This window comes from Camelina sativa, chromosome 18 (genome assembly GCF_000633955.1).
Source record: "Camelina sativa cultivar DH55 chromosome 18, Cs, whole genome shotgun sequence".
Taxonomy (NCBI): Eukaryota; Viridiplantae; Streptophyta; class Magnoliopsida; order Brassicales; family Brassicaceae; genus Camelina; species Camelina sativa.
This window is the reverse complement of record NC_025702.1, coordinates 8,957,543-8,976,457: the sequence shown is the minus strand read 5'-3', so window position 1 is coordinate 8,976,457 and position 18,915 is coordinate 8,957,543. Positions and strand designations below refer to the sequence as shown.

General features: G+C 33.0%; 3 protein-coding genes across 3 annotated transcripts; 2 read left to right on the top strand and 1 right to left on the bottom strand.

The window, feature by feature from the left end:
- LOC104760892 (vitellogenin-2-like) lies at positions 6,609 to 8,299 on the top strand. Its single transcript, XM_010483890.2, has one exon. The coding sequence runs from the start codon at positions 6,839 to 6,841 to the stop codon at positions 8,054 to 8,056; it is 1,218 nt and encodes a 405-aa protein (XP_010482192.1). The 5' UTR covers positions 6,609 to 6,838; the 3' UTR covers positions 8,057 to 8,299.
- LOC104760891 (probable 3-ketoacyl-CoA synthase 21) lies at positions 10,932 to 13,124 on the top strand. The gene is made up of 2 exons (XM_010483889.2): positions 10,932 to 12,565; positions 13,040 to 13,124. The coding sequence occupies exons 1-2, from the start codon at positions 11,201 to 11,203 to the stop codon at positions 13,052 to 13,054; spliced, it is 1,380 nt and encodes a 459-aa protein (XP_010482191.2). The 5' UTR covers positions 10,932 to 11,200; the 3' UTR covers positions 13,055 to 13,124.
- On the bottom strand, positions 13,030 to 18,494 carry LOC104760890 (chaperone protein dnaJ 49). Its single transcript, XM_010483888.2, has 5 exons — positions 18,485 to 18,494; positions 16,633 to 16,637; positions 14,758 to 14,897; positions 13,484 to 14,604; positions 13,030 to 13,255 (listed from the first exon to the last, which is right to left on the bottom strand). Exons 4-5 carry the CDS (start codon positions 14,545 to 14,547, stop codon positions 13,240 to 13,242), a joined length of 1,080 nt encoding a protein of 359 aa, XP_010482190.1. The 5' UTR covers positions 14,548 to 14,604; positions 14,758 to 14,897; positions 16,633 to 16,637; positions 18,485 to 18,494; the 3' UTR covers positions 13,030 to 13,239.

Below are 18,915 nucleotides of genomic sequence, written 5' to 3'. Positions count from 1 at the left end.
AATCTACCTCAACAAACACTTTTGCTTCCCCAAATTGTTTGCAGAGGACTGTATCAGGATGTAACCGCTTGGGATCACCCACAGCACTTGCTAGGAACCCTAACCCCTTCCATGCGAACATCTTATGTGGAACCTTCTTCATAACAACCCACAAGGGGATTGTTTTAATATCTGGTTGGGCTTCCTCAATGATTGGTGACCACCGAGAAACAATCATCAGAATTTCTGCTATATTCCACATACCACGACGTAAAACACGGTCCCTTATCTCCCGGTCCCGGGTTCTGAACTTAACAGTGGACTCATTGACTTCAAAAACATCGATCAGCACAGATTTGTCCCCCAGAGGCCAGATTTTGTTAACAATGACATGAATCTTTGCCACATGCGGAGCAGTAGTGGAAAGAAACTTGCCAATCAAAAAATCCTCCCATAGAGGAGCCGCATCTTGAAAGATTTCATCCGGGACTTGAACGGTATGGTTACCGTCGACAACTTTGACATCAAAAGCATGTTTGGAAAGACTTTGAGAATTCTGAACCACCGACGAGTAAGAAACCTTGGAGGGAAGCACCGGAATTGGAACCACCGGCGCGAGAGACATCGGGAACGGCGGCAGAGCCACCAGAACGCTGGAGCGTGAGATGCACGCCAAAACCCTAAATCACCTTTGGAATCGCCTTGCCACGTCACTCTTTTTTTTCGCTCAATACTATACTCGTTTTGGAAACTTTTTAGGGGTTAATGTTGTAAATAAGTTTTAAAATAAACAAAACTAAAAGGACATAACACAAAAATGTTAATATAGATTAACGACAATTGCATAATTATCGCTTAATCAATCTTTCAAAATGTAATCGCAATCTCAAAAAATCCCTTGAAATTAGAACAGAATAATCTAAACTTCTCTTAAATCAATGCTAATTATGCGAATAAACCTTTTGTTAAACGTATCAAAGATTTTGTGCTTGCACAAGAAATCTATCATTTATTGCTTCTAACCTAAACACTAATATATGAATCGCCTATAAATATTAGCATGAAACGTATAGACCCAATCATCACATATTCACCATTTTTCAAATACAAGCTTTGAAACACATACCTTGCAATGACTCATCCTACGAGATGTGAAGCCTTTCAAGACTTCATAGAAAATGCAAGTCATGGTTCTTCATACCTGGGGACATATACAACAATGCCAAGGTAAGTATAAAGATCTTATATTGTTGTATATATATACATTCAACAGTATTCATTTTCATAAACCTAACCTATTGTTATGTCATTTTCAGGGTACAAAGTTCACTCTTCTGTAAAAAAGATCTAATGAACCGGTTCCTGAAATTCAAGAGGAGTCATGCAATTCAATATGAATTTAATATTCCAATGTAACATCTGATTTTATATGAAATGTTGAGATTTAGAGGTTAGAAGCAACTCTGACTTCCTTATCCTTCTATGTGAGAGTTGGCAGATCGATATGAACTTGAAAGACGTGTAGAAAGAGAGAAACAGCCAAAGTAGCAGCATTTCTTGACAGGGAAATGACATCATCTCTTTTAACTTCATCAACCTGCATGTTCGTTTGGGAGGTAAGTCTTACAATATAACCATCTAAAAATGTCTAAACTTTAATATAGAAAAACCATCATACGTATTTTGTAAGCTTTTTATTTTATTTATACCTAAAGCCTAACTCATGTTGTGTCATTACCAGTTATTGCCCAACAAATATACTATGAGCAATCGATCCATGCAAAATTCCAATTCGATGAAGAACCAGTAGTTATCAAGGAATTGGGATCTTAAAGAATCAAGCAGTGAGAAAGCTCATTGCTATTTAGTTGCTAATGGAGACCGAGAATGCAATTTTGAAAAAAAAAAAAAAAAAAAAAAAAAAAATCCAGAAGCGATNAGTATATGGATTATATAGCATAATCAATAATATCCAAATCAATTTAAGAAGTAGCAAACTCAATGAGGAAGAGAGTTCTTACACAATTGTTACTAAAATTTGTGGAATAACCAGTCTTGGAGATAGATAAGAGTAGTTCTTTCCATTCAGGTAACCATTTGTGATGAGATGAGACAAAATCGGAGGAAAAAACATAGAATTGGATGAAGAAAGCATGTTTGGTTGATCCAGTGGAGGAAGGTGGCAAGAAACGGTATCGGTGTAGAAACGGAGAAGATTGGTAAGGGACCAATTTTGAAGGTCACGGAGGAGGAACCGAGGAAGAGAGGAGGAGGAGGACAGAGACAAAGGACTTTACAATGACTTTAGGTTATGTCTCTCTTCGGCTGATTTTTGTTTTGCCCCAACTCAAAATACAATCAATCTTATTATAATCATACAAATTATATGACTATAGTATGTAACCGATGTAGAAAAATTGCTTTCCGCTGTAGCTCGATCATATTTAATTGTTTTATGATACCAAATTAAATTACAGTATTCTTGTTAAATATTATGTATTATTATTCAATCTTAGACTTAAAATATTTATAAGTGTTGGAATAATAGTCAAAAACTATATTTAAAGAAATTTTAAACCGTTATAAACTTTTTTTATTTTTCTTAAACATGTCATTTATTTTATTTTAGATCTTATGTTTAATCGGATATGGATCAAAAGATATGCTTCTTTTTAGAGCGGGTCATGTATGCTATGTTTGTTTATTTTATTTTATTTTATTTTATTTTATTTGCAAATAGCATTAAGATTTTACATAAGTATATTAAACATAATATATATTGCACTAGGATGGTTTTCTGGGGTTAAATTTGGAGAAATACCCTAAAATAGCACTAAAACAAGTTTTATGGACAATTATAACACACATTCTATAAATTTCTAAAAATAGCACTATTTAAAACATTAAAACATTTAAAATTAATTTTTAGAATTTTGTTTTTTAAGTTTGGGTTCTAAATTTCACATTTAGGATATAGTTTTGAGGTGTAGGGTTTAGTATTTTGAATTTATAATTTAATTTTAAAAGATTAATTGGTGCTACTTTTGGAATTTTAGAGATGTTGTGCTAAGTTTGGAAAAAAAACTTATTTTTGTGCTATTTTTGAGAATCTTCCTTAAATTTCTTTAATCCATTGTCGGACGAATCTGGCATGGCTAGTTTGAATTATTAAACCAACACTAAAATTATGAACTTATTTTATATACTGTATATTTCTTTTGGAATTAATTCCGTTATAGATTATATCCATATTTACTATACAAACTACGAAATATACAGACCTACAAAGAAAAAACAATACTATTACAATAAAAATAAATTAAAACACAATAAAAATAAGAAAATATATTAAAACACAATATGATGTTTCAAAAAAATTAAAATGAATATCAAAATACAATAAAAAAGATTAATCTACGGTGTACCACGGATTCAAACTTAATATGTACATGACAAGAAAAGACCGTTTCGAGTGATGTGGGAAAGATTTGTATTGATTCTTTTTTGAAAAATTGATTTTGAATTCTTTAGTATTTTGTTATCTATCGTCTTACTTTTTTCTTTTATATTACTTTTTTCGTGATTGAAGCTTTGCAGAAATGAGTCTCACACCGATTGCAACTGCCACCAAAGAATGTTTTACTGGAATCTAACGTAGAATTGTCAACCATTTTCAAAAAATTAAATTTGTCAAGAGTGTTTTTGTTAATTCCGTTCATTTGGTGTAGATGTATAAGTGATAACTCGTGTAATATTAATATGCGAAACTGTGTTATGATATTATATTAAAAAAAAAAATTTAAAAATCTCATATAGAAATTGGTTAAGGGTTAGGTGGAGGAGTGATAGGTAGTGGGTTCGATTCTCAAACTTGCAAATAGGTTTAAAACAATTTTTTTTCAAAAAAAAAGATATTATATTAAAATAATTCTGTTTACATAACAAAAAAGTGTGTTATGATATTTAACATTTTTTTATTGACGATATTTTATTTTGGTATAAGTATTTATCTCAACTGGATTCAAGTAATAAGTACCTTATATATCAAAGAAAGCAATAATTTGACGCAAATGGGTCGTTTTCATGATGATTTTGGAGATTTATTCTTTGTTCTTTAATTTGAATTGGTTTCTTGTGAGTCTGTTCGTAGAACTTACAATATTTAGATTTTCCAAACCAAAAAATATTTTTAATTTTAAAATTACTGAAAACTGTAAAAGACTAGAAGAAGAATAACGAAAACATTTTTTTGAGTTCACTTATCGTTTTCATTACTCGTAACGAGACTAAAAAAGTCGTGAAGCGAGTCTAGAAAAAAAGAGGCGAATCTACAATAAAATAAATTAATTTTTTTTTTTTTTTAAATTATGAACTAACTATTTTTTTGGGTCAACAAATCAAGTTTTGATTTGTTTTAAAAAACAGTATGTGGTTGATAATTTAATTCATCCTTTATACAATTATAAGAAAAATTATCATTTAGTTAATTACTTTTTTTTGTTTGTTTATGCATACTTGTATAGTTAGTTCCAAACAAAAGTATCAATTAAAAGATGAAATAATTTTGATTGATAAAACATAGTCTAACCGTGAAGTGATCTTAGTGTAGTGGCAGGAGGTAAGTCCATTTGTAGAAGGTACTATCATACCAGGAATCGAATCCCGCTTTCTACGAATGTATGAATTTGACTAATGGGCCAATCCGTAGTGGCCCAATGGTTGAAAAAAAAAATAGTCTAACGTCCAAACACAAATTGAGACTATCACCAAATTTTAGTTTTGGGAATGATATTGAGAAGTCTTAAAAAGAATCTCTATATTAACATCCAAATTTAACTCTTTCAAAATTAAGGTAATATACATTTATGTTTAGATTTAGTATTAAAATTATGAAATTTTAGGGATTAAGGATTTCAGATTGAAAGTTTAATTTTAAAGGTTTAGACACTAATAAAATTTAGTGTTTAAATCAAACTCTTTTGTTAATTTTAAAATATTAAATATAATTAGATACTTATATAAATTTTAAACATTAACTAATTTCCCACCACTTTGTGAGGAATATATAAACATTTTGTCAAATAGAAAAGAAAAAGTAGACGTTTGACCAACACAAATAGAGAATGATGTAAAATGAATATACAAAACTGAAAAAAAAATCTGTGGGCATAAAAATTAGAAGACATTTCTATGAAAGAGACGAGACAATATTACAAATTCACTCACAATAGTGGAAATAATAAGCACAAAAAGATATAATTCAATGTTGTACTGGACCACTCCTTCTTCCCCATATCTTGTCACCTTTTAGTCAAATACTACAAAAATACAATAAATCAGCGGGTCATCCAATTTAATACTGAATATCTGGTTAGTCTCCAAGTAAATACAGATAAAATTATATAATACAAACGAATTTACTTTTCGTCTTTTAACTTCACAAATTTAGCAACAATGCGTTTTTAAAAGAGGAGATGACTAAGTTGCTCAAATTTATTAGAGCGGTGATTTGTGCAGCAGGAGTAGCATTTTATACACACCAGATATTGAACGATTTACATATAGTCAGATTCGTTTGAAAAGTAACTAAGGAGAGTAAAAAATAAAAAAATATCTGATCATCAAAAATAAAATGTAAAAATCCTTAGATCAGAATTTTGTTTTAGGTTTTGTTTGAATGTTGTGAACGTTAGCAGCTTAATCCACTCTATCTCTCGCAAATCAAATTTATTTGTATGTCAAAGTGGTCTTTAATTGGTATATAAGGAATTTCTTATAATTTCTTTGGTATGCATCAATATGAACTTCTTTAGTTTATTAACAGTAAGTAAAATGGGACAACAAACCGTCGTGAAGACACGAACCATATCTGTTTATATGTAAAATCGGTTAATAGCTGCTCGACAGTACTTTGACAAACAAAAAAAAGTTGCTCGACAGTAAATTTTTTTTTATTCGCACTATTACAAATTATAATTTGTGAATGAAAAATGAAAATAGTTTAATCGTAAACAGTTTTGTCCGTTCAAACCGCAATAACCTTTAGAACCTTAAATAATTATATTAAAAGAAAATTTTCAATGCTGAACAATTTTTTACATTAATACTACAAAGTAAAGTAAATTAGGTAGATAAGCTTGGTGGGAGGATTTAAAGCGACAACCGAAATAGTAGAATAAGCCACGTTGGTGTAGTAGGGTTTACACACTAGACCATAAAACCTTTTTAGTCCAATCCCAAACCTAAACTGAGTATTATAGAGAGAAGAAACAAAATAAAGATTAGTGTTATAAACCTTTTGGAAGATTTGAAGAGGTGAGAGAAACATACAATCTTTTTATATAAAGTATTCTTTCTCTTTAAAAAAAATTATTGAGTTTAGAAATTTTTATACATTTTAAGAAAATAATAATTATTGAGTTTAAATATATTTTTTTAATTAAAGAGATATTATTTAATTTTAAATCAATAATAATTCAAAATTTTAAATATTTTTAATGATTACTTCTTAAAATTTACAAAACATCTATTTTTATGGGATAAAAAAATATTCAAAACATCAAAATTTATTAAATAAGAAGAGTATAAACCAAAACAAAATAAAGAAAAGGTAGTAAAAGAGGCCACAAACAAGTCAGTATCCCACGTGCATCTGGGAACTCGACCCCTCTCTCTGCCACAACCCTCTCCTTTTTCTCCTTCTTCATTTCTTCCATTTCTCTCTTTCTCTCTCTCAAAAGAAGAGACACAAATAATACTGAAAGCTCAAAGCTTTCCCATCTCTCACACACAGAAACAGAGCGCAACTTAAAAAGAAAAAGAAAAAACAGAGGAAGTAAGTTTTGGTCTGGTCAGAGCAATGGTAGAAGTGAAAGATCAAGACATGGGTGATGGGATGCAATGTATAAACCATCCATTTACTAAAAACCCAGGTGGGATCTGTGCTTTTTGTCTCCAAGAAAAACTTGGGAAGCTCGTAACTTCATCTTTCCCACTCCCTAAACACCTCGCTTCCTCTTCCTCTTCTTCATCTCCTTCCTTCAGATCTGACTCTGTAGGTAGCACAACCACTGCCTCCGCCTCAAATCTTTCAGCTTCTCTCTCTCTTTCCGTTTCTGGAGCTAGAAATGTCGCAAACAACAACAACAAGCTTCCGTTTTTGCTGGCTAAGAAGAAGAAGAAGATGCTTACAACAGCTTCTTCCTCCTCCACTACGGCGAATATTGTCTACAAGAGAAGTCAATCAACGAGGACGACGAAGACATCGTACGGAGATTCAGATTTGAGCCCTCGAAAGAGGAATGGGTTTTGGTCTTTTCTTCATCTCTACTCTTCAAAACACCATAGTAGCAGCAAAAAAGTTGGAAGCTTTAACCAACCCACAAGCCAGAACGAAACTAAAACAGAGTTGACAGAGTCTACGACAGTGGGATCTTCGTCTTCTTCCTCAGCTTCTTCTTCAATGTCAAAGAGAGCATGGAATGGAGTTGGTGGGAGTAGTAGTAACAGAAACGGCATTGATGTGATTGTAGAAGAAGATGGGAGCCCTAACATTGAAGTCACACCAAGTGAGAGGAAAGTGTCAAGATCTAGATCTGTTGGTTGTGGAAGCAGAAGCTTCTCTGGTGATTTCTTCGAGAGGATTACAAATGGGTTTGGAGATTGTACTTTGAGAAGAGTTGAGTCACAGAGAGAAGGTAATAATAACAAAGCCAAGGTTAGTAACAGTAGTAGTAGTAGTAACCCTAGTAATGGTGTGAGGGAGATGGTGAGATGTGGTGGGATCTTTGGTGGGTTTATGATAATGACATCATCATCTTCTTCTTCATCTTCATCATCATGGGTATCATCATCATCTGCTGAACATCATCACCAACATCAACACCATCATAATCATAACATGGGTCATGGTGGAGGAAGGAACAGAAGCTGGGGTTGGGCATTTGCAAGTCCAATGAGAGCTTTCACTTCTTCTTCCTCCGGTAAAAGAGGTCGTACAATTTCAGATTCTACAACAAGCAAGAACGCAACTCCAAACTTGGGTGCAATCCCTTCTTTGTTAGCCGTGAGTAGCTGAATAATACAACGTTAAATTTTTGTGTTCCAATAAGTGCTTTTTTATTAATCTTTAAAACAAGAAGAATACAGTAATAATTAGTTATCTTTTTAATCAATGTGTTTATCTTTTTAGGTGTTCTTGAAACAATTGTTGATGAGTTTTTGAGAATCCTAATAGTATTGTAATGTTACACTACTCTCCCTTCTATGTTCATCATCATATTTTGTCCAACAAGGAACTTAGGATACTTTTTTGTTTATTTGTCTGTTTCTCTTTGATTATTTTAGTCTTTAGATATTGTTTCCCTAATCTCTCTCTTTTGGATATATCTGTCTTGCTTTATGTTGTTTGCAAGAACTACATCTTTTACAATGGTAATTTGGTAAATAACTTGGTTTTGGTTTAGACCCAATATCATGTAATTTTTTCTCTGATAAACTATATTCTATATGGTATAGCTTTATTTGTTAAATTACACCTGAAAAAAAAAATCATGTTGTATTCATGTTTTTGCCAAAGATTTGGCTTTTTGTCAATTTTGTATATTTTTTATAAAATTCTATTTTCTTTCTCTAATCTCTCTTAGAAACAAATTATGTGTCTTGCTTGCTTTATGTTGTGAATTGTGATTATGATGTGTGTTTTAGAAGTATTAATTAAATTAGTAAACAAAAACCAACTGGAAAAGCCAGTCAAAGAGGGAAATCTCTGATGGAGTTTGACTAGCTTTTAAGTGTGTGTTTTGTGAGATAGATGAGTGAATCAAAAGGCACATGCCTTTGCACATGCATTATGATTCCATGGTCCCCCAAAAAAACTTCAATTTCTTTTTTTTGTATCTCTTGTGACCCACAAAATTAAGGCATTAATAAACGGTTGCACTGCTCGACATACATCACTGGTCACCTAATCTTCAAAACCCCAACACAGTGCAAATTTGGTTTCACATCGATATTGTTAAGTAGATTAAGGACAAAAACATATACCGAAGATTTTGTTATTATGTAACGTGTAGAAGAGGACATGAAGGGGTCCATGAGATGAAACTACATATGAAGGATTCTGCAAAGCCAAAGAGACAGGGCAAAAAGCTCTCCTTCTCATTTCCTCTTTTCTTATTTTTATTTTGATTCATTTGTATTCTTCCATGTGGAATCATCGTTGTACCAAAGACCTAAAACCACATAGATGAATTAACAGCTGATCACGTGTTGTTAGATACATATTAATAGGATTGCTTAAGATAGATTAAGATCTCAATAAAAAATACTACTAGGCATGTTCTTAACTTGCTCCAACTTCATAGAGCCTAGATATCGTCACAAATACTAGCATCGAAAATTTATAGCTAGACTAGAGAATCATTAAAACATGGAAACGCAAACGGAGGAGAAAAAAAACAAAACAAAAAGGGGCCTAGCTCTGTAAAAACCAATAATGAATTATTAATTTTCATTGCTTCTAAATTGTAATGAACTGTTGTTGTTTGGTATGAATTAAAATTTGAGAATCTAACCTAAAGTTAGATCATAACCTAAGAATTTTTGTTTACAATAGTCAATAGTTGCATCCCTCTGATTTTTAGTGTACTCAAATTCGTTTTTAAAGTGCAAAATAATTTCTTTTGATTGGACCACTTGAATTTTTGGGTTTCGGTTTATGTGATAAATTTGTTATAAAATTTGCGAAAAATTTTAGACGGATGGCTCGTAAGATGATTAGTCGGTATTGGCTTTTAGCTACAGTGTCGAAAGTTTGGTTACTGTTGCTGATCTAACAAAAAAAAATCCGAGGATCTATAATTTCAATAGAAATTTTAGTCTTTCATTTTTGTGCAAACTTCTGCATTTTTACAAATGCATTTAAAAAATAAATTAAATTTATTATTTATTGACAAATATCTTAAAATACCACAAACACTAAAAAGATTTTTAAGGTTTAAGATTTAGTTATGAAGTCTTAAAATGTAGTTTTAGGTCTTTGGTATTTTCGAAAATTGTATTTTTAAAATAAAGCTTAATTTAGTTGTATTTTGTAAACTATCCTTATTTATTAGTATCTATCTCTTAGTATTATATAGTTTTTTCCCCGCTTTTTTTTTCCAAAAATAGTATGTATAATATAAATGCAGGTCATTTGAGCTACTATTATTATCAAATATATATATATATATATATATATAAATGCTGGTCGTGTGAGTTTGGTTTATACTTCTACAAAATTACAAATGACAAATGACAAAATTACAAAAATGAAACAATCGAAGTCGTAATCTGAGTCTGAGTAATATACACGGCCCACACTATTGGACACTCTCTAGTCTCTAGAGTGATTAATAGAACACAACCATTTTCTTATTACATTATTCCGGAAATTGCGCTCATCATAAACTTTTACAAATAATTCAAGTCCATAGAATTCGATGATAACGCTACCCCCGGAAAAATTTAATGGTTATTTTGCCGACCCATCTGATTAAATCATGGTGTGACAAGAACATGTTGGGTCTATAAATACTATTCATGATGATGGGTCAAACTCAAACCCATCCATTTATTACCTCTATGACTTCATGCATGCTCATGTTGTTGCGGTGTAAGTTTCGTCGATCGTTTTCATAGTTATTGCCGAAGCGAAACAGAATCTAAAGTGTCTGTAATTGCCATAACCTACTTGCCATTAATGTGGCCAATTATAATCTGAAAAAAACAAAGATGTTCTCCTACTTCTATTAGAATGGCATGCACTTTATATTTTTATATTTTTTTTTAATAATGAATAAATCAGGTTTTGCTTTTAATAAATAAGTCTGAACTTGGGGCTTTTGACAAAAAAAAAAAAAGCAAAATATTGATCACACAATTACAATTTACAATAATTTTACAGTGGCTGGTTAAACGTAAACCCTTTAGACCGCACGACCCAAGTTGGCTCTCTTAACTAATCAGACAAAGCAAGAAGACGTGTTGTGTGACTAATTCTAATTGTTACAAAAGCACACAAAGGATGCTGAAAAACAAATAGCATTACCTAACGCAGTGAAATCCTCTGCAACAACTTCCACATGATAATTTCATTCTCTTTTATATCTTCATGTAAGCAAACCATAGTGGGCGTATCAATCATCCATGAAAAACTTGAGATTAAAAGAAATATAGTGAAATGAACCAAACGACGATACACATTGTTTCACCAATCTCCTTGACCATGTCAGAGCTGAAGACGCTTCTATGCTCAGGTGGTTCCGTCTTTGAGATCTTTGCCGGTTTGCTAGTATTGCATCTCATCTACCAAAGAATTAGAACAAGAGTCAAAGTCTACTTACTTGATTTCACTTGCTATCGAGCACCTGACTCAAACCGCGTCCCAATGTCAACTCTTATCGAAACCATCTATCTCGATGACAAGCTTGATCAAGAGAGTATTGACTTCCAAGCCCGGATTCTTGAGAGGTCCTGGTTAAGCAACCAAACCAGTATTCCTCCTTCCTTGATGGAAATACCCCTCAAGAAATCTCTCTCTTCAGTCCAAATCGAAACCATGACTACTATCTTCACCTCTGTTGAAGATCTCCTCAAGAAAAACAAACTAAGCCCAAGAAGCATAGACATACTGATAACAAACTGCAGTTTGCATTCGCCTACACCGTCTCTAAGTGCAATGGTGATCAACAAATTCCATATGAGAAGCAATATCAAGAGCTTTAACCTGTCCGGGATGGGCTGTGCGGCTGGGATTCTATCAGTCGGTTTGGCTAATGACTTGCTAAAAGTTCACCGAGGCTCCTTGGCTCTTATTATTAGCACCGAAGCGCTGAATACACATTGGTACATTGGCAAAGACAGATCTATGCTTCTTACCAACTGTCTCTTTCGAATGGGAGCAGCTGCAATATTGATGTCTAGCGATAATCATGACAGAGGAAATGCAAAGTATGAGCTCTTGCATGTTGTTAGGACAAATAAAGCAAAAGATGATCGAGCTTACCGATGTATCTATCAAGACATCGACTCTGAGGAAAAGCAAGGGGTATCGATAACCAAAGATGTAATCAGTGTTGCTGGAGAAATGCTGAAGATGAACCTAACTTCACTCGGACCTTTGGTATTACCTTACCTAGAGCAATTCCAATATGTGATACAACACATTCTTAATAAGAAACTAAAGATCTATAAGTCGAGTTCTTCTTATACACCAAACTTCAAGACAGCGTTTGAGCATTTCTGCATTCATACAGGAGGAAGAGCTGTTATTCAAGCAATGGAGATGAATCTGAACTTAACCAAAGAAGACATCGAGCCATCAAAGATGACTCTACATAGGTTTGGGAATACTTCTTCGTCGTCTATTTGGTACGCTCTCTCTTACTTGGAAGCAAAACGGAGAATGAAAGAAGGCGATAGAGTCTTGCAGATTGCATTCGGAAGTGGGTTCAAGTGTAACAGTGCAGTGTGGAGATGCATCCGAGACGTGGAGCCCAATACAGAAAACAAATGGCTCGGCTTTATCGACTCTTATCCTGTTGATGTACCTGACTCTACAAATATCAGACCAGGCTAGCACAAGCAAGTAATTACAACTCAGGAGGGCTCTGAGTTGTTAGTTAAATTCTTCCTCGAAGAACACAAAGACCTCTTCTCACAGGTTTTGTTATGTTGTTTGGTCTCATTCTCACACTCAAATACATTGAAAATTGATATGTCATTTTTCACATGATCCCATGTTTATAATCTAGTTGTAACAATAGCAATTGAATTTTTGATATAATATATGACCAAGAACCGAGAATCCTAAACCAAAAAGTTCTAACAGTGAAGCAAAAAAGAGCTAGCATGACCACCAATTTCCGCCAAATCATCAATAGAGCTTGATTTGATTGAAACAAATCAAAGCCTTATTTTCATAGTAACTAGTAATAGAATTGTTATCTGCTGTATCTTCTATAGAGAATTATTGGACAGCCTTTTTTTTGTTATGAATCATAATGTGAGTATGCAACAGGTACCTCTGTTATGAGCATTTCTTCTTTGTTGTTCTCAATATTCTCCAAGGAATTATCATCTTCAACTCTATATACGACAAAAAAAGAAATATTATTGTTATCCTCCCTACACATTACAGTTTATACGTTCAGCCCAAGAACCTCTGGAACATCAAGATCAGGCTGTCTTCAGGGAATGTTGGACAGTCCTCGGCGGGTATCATATCGGTATTTGCCTGTTTTGCGTCAACCAAACAAAGGATTAAACATCAATGATTGTTCTTTGACCATAAGAAAACCTAACACTAGCATTTGCCATAAACTATGTATGGGTTCTACGATCTATTCAATTCGCCTTCTAACTATGGAGGAGCTTAGTAAACATGATTCGTGGGGATCACAAGTATAGAGTACATGAAAAAATCCAAAAAATATCTATGTGAAGGAAAAGCAAAAGCTGTTACCTATGAACAAATCCGCGATCTTGAAGTTCAATGCAGTGAGGGGTTGGTATCTTCTTGTTCCACCGGCGTTTTTGGAGCTCCATGCGACAAGACTGGAAAAGAAAGTGTTTGTACTCTTTGATCACGTTGCCCTCAAGGTTAGCCCGAGCAGAGCTACCGAGCGGAAACTTCTCATCAAAGGCTGATGATGATCTAACAAAAAAGCTAATCTCCATATTCTGTGTTGTCTTTGGTATCTGATAAGAAGTGCTCTTGTGCAGAGAATACTCGGGTTCAGAAAAGGGTAGATACGCCAGCAACAAAAGTAGAAAGAATGGTAGAATCTGAATAATCGTCAAACAGCTTGGTCCAGCCAAACTAGGCTCCTCCTGTCGGGGTTGGTTACGCGCTTGTCTAGTCCTATAAGCATGGGAAGCACGGAACATGTTTCGTTGTTGTTGTTGACCAAAAAACGACCTGAATATCTCATCGGGATCAAACTCATCATCAAAGAAACCATTCCGCGTGTTATATCTCCTCCTGGGCCTACGATTCCGCCTCTGAACATGATCAAACTCATCAACAAACCCAACCTGATCATACTGGCTCCTCGAGTTACCATCACTCAAACACGTAAACGCTTTGGAAACTTTCTTAAACGCCTCCTCTGAACCAGGTGCCTTGTTCTTATCCGGATGAACTTTCAAAGACAACTTCCTGTAAGCTTTCCTAATCTCTTCAACCGAACAGTTCTTCTCTAAACCCAAAATCGCGTAGTAGTCGCTGTTCCTATTTACATTCCTAACCAACTCAACATTTTCCTCAGTATACTTCTTTTTCTCATCACCCTTCCCAGTCTCAAGCTTATCATCACCATCAACAGTTTTGAGCTTTTCATCAAGAGATGGATTCTTTGAAACTGAGCCCAGATTGTCACAAGCAGCAACAAGTTGATCAACAGAGAGACTTGGATTAAGACGCTTAGCCATCTTGAGAAATTTCAACGCTCGTTCTTTATCACCAGAAACAATGGCGTCTTCGGCGATTCTCAAACACCTAGAAGCATCATCCTTATTCCCATCCATAACTATTCAAATACAAACCCCTAATTTCAAACCTCTACACTTCGATTTTCACACACCCTACACGAATTCAACAATAACAGAGGCTAAATCAGAATTCAGAACCCTAAACAGCTCGAATCGAGAATCAATTTCTGAAATTTCGTAAATCTAGGACACTTCCGCGTACTGAAATAAAAGCGTAATAAGATTTAGAAGAACTGGGAAACGTACCCAATTCAGACGACGAGAGTCGTCGCCATGGAGGAGAGAGAAGGAGAAGCTGATCAGAAACAGGGTTGAGAGTTTTTTTGTCGTCGTCGTTAAGAAGTGATGATGAGCCAGGGAGAGAGCTGAAGCCCGAATCTGTGAGTCTTGTCGTCGTTATAACTCTTCCTAATTTTGAGTTGATATAAGCCATTTTAAAGCTTAAAAACCTTAGGTGTTTAGGTGGTTTACCAAAAAAAAAAAAAGGTTTAACCTTAACGTTAAGTACTCACTATTAACAGATGGTTAAGAAATCGTGTCAAGATTAGGAATGGGAATGTGTTTGGTTCACAATGATCACAATTCACAAGTATGTATAAAACAGAGAGATTTGAACTTGTGGTTTTCTCAACTAAAAGTAGCTGAAATGGTACGCAAATATGGTGTGTAGCGCCTAAATTGTTGTAGTAACCAACTGGTTTCGCCAAAAGTATGATGGTCCCAAGTTCAGTGAAGAGTAAATAGACGCCATGTTTTAAGATACTCTACCCTGCCTTCAGTAGAGGATGAACCGTGTAGTGCCCACACTACTCTTTTTAAAGATGAAGAGAGGCTAGAGAGCACATGACCACATGTTACGGCGGCCTTCATTGGTCTCCAATCCATTGGTATATATATATGCCATGAAAAGCATGGCCGGCGTTGATGCGGTGCAAGAGGTGCTTTTGCATTGGGTTTCATTTGAAAAAAAAAAAAATTATAAAGCTTTGAGCCCTCAAGATTTAATATTTTTTTGAGAAAAATGATTCTAAATTTATTAAATATACAATTAACATCTTAAAAATATCAAAAAAAAAAATTTTTTTGCACCAGGTCCAACAACAACTTGAGCCGGGCCTGTTGAAAAGATATGTACGCTGTACTTGGTAGTGAAGGAAAACCATAATAGATAGTTATGACAAGAAAAAGCAAAACAATAAGATGCTCAAACACTTAACAAACTTGCAGATGCTCACATATCCCCAATACAGATTCATCAACTGTGTGTATGTAAAGGAGCGTTTGAATTTTGATAGTATATTCATGCACTTTTATGGGCTTAGAGAACGTATGGCCCATCCATATGTATAACATTAAAACTCATGTCGTTGTTTTTTAAGAGAACATATCAATCCCACATCGCTTAGAACTGAAAGAATAATTGAAGAAGCAGAGTATAAAACAAGATGTAGGCCGACTGAGAAAAGTACTTACCTAGACGGGGTCAACTCGTGATCAAGAAGACGAGTGGCCTAAGCTAGTGACCTCCATTACACATGGAGGAGGGGTGTTTAGCTTAAGGTCTCCCCAAGTGGGAGAGCCTGCGTCATTATTTGTGGTAGAGGAGGCATGAGTTTGCGCGGCCTCTACCATTCTTAGTCTTAATCATATTTAATTACTAGAAGTAGATTGGCGTGATGCGTGAGATAATTATATAATAATTTTAACATATCTTGGATTTATTAAAATATTTAAAATTTTATATTTTGTGCTTCAATAATTTATTTTATGTTTGTTATTTGTTTTGTTTTTAAATAAGTATTCTCACTCACTTAAAATGAATGACTATTGATTAGTTAAGCATTAAACTGAAAATTTTGTTAATATGAAAGACTAATTAAAAATATTTAGTCTGTATCCCATAATATATAGAGCTCTTCATGTTTTGATGCACAATCAAGACATACAAATATTTTTTACGTTGGAAAAAGAATATTGATTACGCACAAAATAAAATGCGGCTTAGCATAGACATTATGTGCTAGTTTGTCCGCTTTTAGCATAATCTATAAAACATCAATATCTTCTAAAACCAGACACCTCCAAGAAGAGCGAGACATTAGCTTCAATTTCTCGAATAACCTATTCTTGAGCCGAAGCTCATGCTCTTTCTTCATTCTCTGTGTAATTAATTTCATTAATTAGATAACTAAAGGTAGTAAAAATAATTTTGATATTCATAGATTACCAGCATGCTTCACACATGCTTAAAACTTTTATTATTATAATTTGAATGTTTTAGCAATAAAATATTTTAATCTTAATGAACTATACAAATGACTTCAAATGCATTTGTGTTCTAGAAGTAGAATTCTTTCTGTTTCTTGATTAATTACAATTAGAAAAGAAAGTTCTCTGTTAGATATTTCTATATTTTTATCACGTACTTTATATATATTGAACATACTAAATGCAAAACTGAATTTTAGTTTAGAATTGAGTAAAAAAATGTTATTAATGGATAATGATATATTATTATATCAAATAAAACTTGCTTTTTGTGTTATACTTTTCTGTTTAAATATATATATATATATATGTGTGTGTGTTGTATTATACTCAAAATGACCAACGAAAAAGAGTAAAAACATACAATTGTATTATCGAGTTACTTTTTTTAGTGTTAACTGCATAACCTAAGAGAACATAAAATAATTATTCACCAGATATTCTTTTTTTTTTTCTTTTTAAAAATCATGTAATGGATGGAAGAAGAGATAACTCAAATCTTCCTACTTCTCCAAGACATCGTTTTTCTCTCTCATTCCCTCCGTCTCTCTCTCTAGAATGCAATTGGGATTAGCTTAGGGTGATCTTTGGATCTTTCGACTTGATAAACACGTGGTAGAGGTGAGTCTTGTTAAATGCTTATTGATGAAACTTGCACACATGGTCAAATCCCATTGCCTTGCTCTGCTTGCGGGTAAGCACTATCATCACATCATCAACAATCGATCGGGCTAGGAAAAATAATGGAACATATGAGAAGAGAAAAAAAGTGCATACATAGTATAACCCAAACAATAATGTTGTGAAAAGAAATTATGTTAATTATATTTTAAGAAAATAATTAAGACTAAATTGTGTAAGAAAATAAAAACTGAATTTGGAAGAATCAAATGGCTTTGGAAACCCATATCATGATCACCTAGACGTCCAAATCTTCCTCGACCCTAAACACTAAACCATTGCAAAACCTTCCTCATCAGAAGTCATAACCTAAAAATAAAATAAACAACTATGGAAATGGTTATTGGAAACAAAGTTAATAAATACATATAAACACAGTTGTAACGTTAAGGAACAAATTTAAAGTAATATTATTCGAAACAATTAATATTTCTTTGAACTCATTTTCATGGGTAATAAATACAAACACACTTGTATAAAATATAGCATGGGTAATAAGTAGCATAAATATTGTAACTAAGATATAAAATCTATTAGGGTGTATGAATTATGATCAAAACTAAAAATTTATATTAAAAATTTATCAAATGGATCAAAAGAAAAACAAATTACAACATTGATATACAAAATAGACATTCAAAACAAAATTTACCAACATTTACAAGTGAGAATGTGTTATGTACCTAAGACCTTCTTCATCTAACTCTTTCTAATAAATAACCACATTTCACATGTTCACTTCTATATATGCTCCAAAATTTGACTCAACTGATTTATTTCAAAACCTACAAATGTCACATAAAGGAAAAAGTTAAATATTACAAAATTTAGAAAATTATGTGAGAGGTAGAGTACAATGTTTGATGAAGACTTTGTCTAGCTATTTATAGATAAATTTGTAGTAGTATGAGAGGTTTTTCAGTTTTTTTTTGGTCAAACATCATGAGAGTTATGGTTACATTTCAAAGAATAAATATACTATATGTTTTGTCTGTGTTTTGTTCTTTTTTTTTTTTTGTAGAACACTAATTGTCTTGCAATTAATACATTAAAGTGTATTCATATGATGAAAGATTTGTTTTTAAAAATTTTCAAACATCATGGGAGTTACATTTTAATGAATTAATATGCAATAAATTGTGTTAATGATTACTATTAAAGAAATATAAAATATCATATTGTTTTATATCTTGAAATTATTTTAGAATAAATTGATTTGATCTTTTGATCTTTTAGTACATAAATATCATTTAAATTTAGTGAATATGAAAAATAATGTATCTACTTTTGAGAAAATAAATTAAAAGAATTTAATAATTGAGAAGTGAGGACAGGTGTCGAAAATATAAGCTGCCAAATGTCATCGTGTTATGCGAAGTTAGGAGAAAACCTTCTCATATTATGTAACATTCTTACTTTACTTGACAACACTCTTAGGTACATAAATTTTTCATT

Coding starts and splice junctions, on each gene's coding strand:
- LOC104760892 (XM_010483890.2), top strand. CDS start 6,839: ATGGTAGAAGTGAAAGATCAAGACATGGGTGATGGGATGCAATGTATA.
- LOC104760891 (XM_010483889.2), top strand. CDS start 11,201: ATGAACCAAACGACGATACACATTGTTTCACCAATCTCCTTGACCATG.
- LOC104760890 (XM_010483888.2), bottom strand. CDS start 14,547: ATGGATGGGAATAAGGATGATGCTTCTAGGTGTTTGAGAATCGCCGAA.